Source organism: Macrobrachium nipponense, chromosome 45 (genome assembly GCF_015104395.2).
Source record: "Macrobrachium nipponense isolate FS-2020 chromosome 45, ASM1510439v2, whole genome shotgun sequence".
In the NCBI taxonomy this organism is placed as follows: Eukaryota; Metazoa; Arthropoda; class Malacostraca; order Decapoda; family Palaemonidae; genus Macrobrachium; species Macrobrachium nipponense.
In genome coordinates this window covers 1,076,946-1,079,742 of record NC_061105.1, presented here as the reverse complement: position 1 = coordinate 1,079,742, position 2,797 = coordinate 1,076,946, and the positions used below count along the sequence as shown (strand labels likewise).

Sequence of the window (2,797 nt, the reverse complement as noted above, 5' to 3'; positions counted from 1 at the left end):
GTGAAGAGATCATAATTATATTCTTGTATGAAATTACTGGTTATGGTATTTATACTTCCTTGATAATGTGTTGAGAATCTATAGATTGTATGTTGGCATTTTTTTTTATTTCTTACAGATGAAGCTAGAAGTAAGCAATTTTAAGGTATTACCGATTAAGTTATTGCTTTTATTACCATAGAAGGCTGTTAACCGGAATTTGCTTTCAACTCGTGAAACGGTAAGTAATGATCGATGAAACTATAGTAATTGTAGCAGTAAAAGACTCCATAGGCCATTATAACCTAATTATTTATATTAGGCTTCGAAGTTCAGACCATCAGTACTCGTTGATTTTTCTTGTAACATTCACTCGCTCCGTATCCACGACCGCAATCCACAATAGCCGACTATATACTATACTGTTTTTTTCCATCTGTCCACCTGCCTGTGGTGTTTGCGTATGGTAACACTGCGTCCCGGGCTTTAGATAGTTAACACTAGTGTAAGTTTTAGGTAAATAAAAGGATATCTGGGTGTACATTTGCAACTGAAAAGCGTTTTAATAATTCACTGTATGCGAATTACACCGTAAATATTCGAAATAGGGTTATTATTATTGTTGAATGTAAGCTAAATGTAATTATCTAAAGCCCGGGACGCAGTGTTACCATACGCGTACACCACACGCTGGTGGACAGATGGAAAAGAGGCACTGCCACTGGGTGTTGGCGAAGTAACCTTTTGTATTTTGCGTTACCGTACATCCTTCATCATTAACATGATCTAGATAGTGACTCCTAAAGGGTTTTAACCCGGCATGCTTTGCGACGAGTTAAGTATAAGCCCGTTTTTTTTTGTGTGTGTGTGTGTGTCTTTAGTACAAGCCCATTGGGCCTTGTTTTGTGTGTTGTGTGTTCAGTACAAACCCGTTGGGGATTTATGTAAATAAAAACCCGTTGGGGATTTATGTAAATAAAAATGCCACGCAAGGTTTAGAAATTATACACACACACGATACCAAAATATTTTATTGCACAAGTCTTCAGTTACTCAGGTCAAGAACACTAAGTCTCTAACAATCAAGAACACTAAGTCTCTAACAATATTTGGCTGTTTTTTCTGTTTACTACTTTGGCATTTAATGGCAAATTGTCTCAGTATATTTGTATCACTGTAAACTAAATTGCGCTAACATCCCAAAGAGAGAGAAAAAAAAAAAGTGACGTAAAGGTTAGGTTAGTAATCTACGTTTAACCTTAAAATTACTCAAAAACTTCAACACTCTTTGGTATATGCAGAATCTCTAAATTACGGCAGCCGTGTAATGCCATACAAGACTTATTATTCTAGCCATTTAATAACTTCCAAATGGTCATTACTGTCCAGCAATCCCCAGCAATGTGCGTTTGTCAAGCAACCAATTTGATATCCTTCACTGGTGGCCATTGATTATTCCTGTTCAGCAATTCTTGGAAATGTCGCCTATGTTCTCAAGCAACCAAACTCCTCAACGAAATATCCTTTGGTTAGACATTCACAAATCCTAGCAATTCCTCGCTGTAGTACTACAAACGTGTTTCAGTCACGACGGACGAAAAGTGCTTCAGGAATCGTTTAGGAAGCTGCGCAACTGGTTAGTGGTTGCAAGCACTTCCTCCATCTTGGGGTCGTACTGTAGAATGAACTCGCACTCGGCGGCTTCTCGCAGGAGAATCTGAAAGTGGACCCCGGGTAAACAAATAATTATTAGGACTTAAAACGCTGCCATTTCCGAATCTGTTATGTAAAACTCATGAAACAGGACATGTGTATAGTGTTTTACAGGACTCAGACTTAATGCTGATTATATAGAATATACATTATTAGGTTCAAATGCCAATGGGCTGGGCATTCAAATAACCATTTCTAGCCCATAACCGAAAAAAAGTCATGTTTAAGGAAAAATCGAAGCAGAAGGCAAATACCTGCGCCTTTTGACGTGGAGATGCCTCATTCATCTCATTCATTTTCTTCTTCTTCTTCTTCTTCTGTGAATCGAGCAAGTTCCGATTGGTGTGGAGTGCCGTTGCAGGGAGGGGCGTAACCGCAAGTTCTCCTGAGTTTCTCCGTGGACGCTTGTATCCTGGCCAGTAAAACAAGTCCTGAAAAGGAACCTCTGTGAATTCTGAGAAGTATTGTGGGTGCCAGGGTTGCTGTTTTGAGGAATTTCGTCTAATAGTGTGGCTTTCTGGTGACATCTGGCAACCCTCCGTGGCTTTTCCGACCACAGGCCACGGCACTGAAGAAAAAAAATTCTTCACTTTTGCCTTTTTATGTTTTATTACGAAAATAAAGCCATAAAACATATCCTGCTTATTTAAAAAATGAATTTGATTGAAATCCTTTATTTTTCTTCGTCAAAAATACTTTATATTAAGCTAGTGACGTGTAATTTTCTAACATCACGGAAAATAATTCTACATCGGAAAGTACGCATTCTAACCATTAAATCATAAAGTAAAAAAAAAAATCAGATGAACTCCATATGGTAACACTGCTAAAAGCCAATGTTGGGAAGAAAAATCGAAGCCTCTCAAATATGATCATTCATCTCCTGATATAATGGATTCGTCATTAAAATTCAGACTATACTTCCTTTGAAAACGGAGAAGACGAAAGGGGTGGAGGAGAATAGGCCTTTGTGAATTTCAGGAAGTTTTACGGTAATAGAAAGAATATAGATGGAGGAAAATAGGCCTATGTGGATTTATCTTCTAGTATAGTTAATTCCTCATTAAAATTCAGAGTACGTCTTTTAGAACGGGAAAGAGTACGG

At 37.9% G+C, this 2,797-nt stretch overlaps 1 protein-coding gene across 2 annotated transcripts in view; it reads right to left on the bottom strand.

Annotated features, from left to right (window-relative positions):
• Positions 1 to 1,952: 1,952 nt before the first annotated feature.
• Positions 1,953 to 2,797, bottom strand: part of LOC135214256 (SET domain-containing protein SmydA-8-like) — a 42,444-nt gene continuing 41,599 nt past the window's right edge. For both annotated transcript variants that reach the window (XM_064248343.1, XM_064248344.1), the window contains exon 4: positions 1,953 to 2,123. In XM_064248343.1, coding sequence (XP_064104413.1) covers positions 1,981 to 2,123 — 143 coding nt within the window. In that variant the 3' untranslated portion in view covers positions 1,953 to 1,980. The remainder of the gene's footprint in view (positions 2,124 to 2,797) is intronic.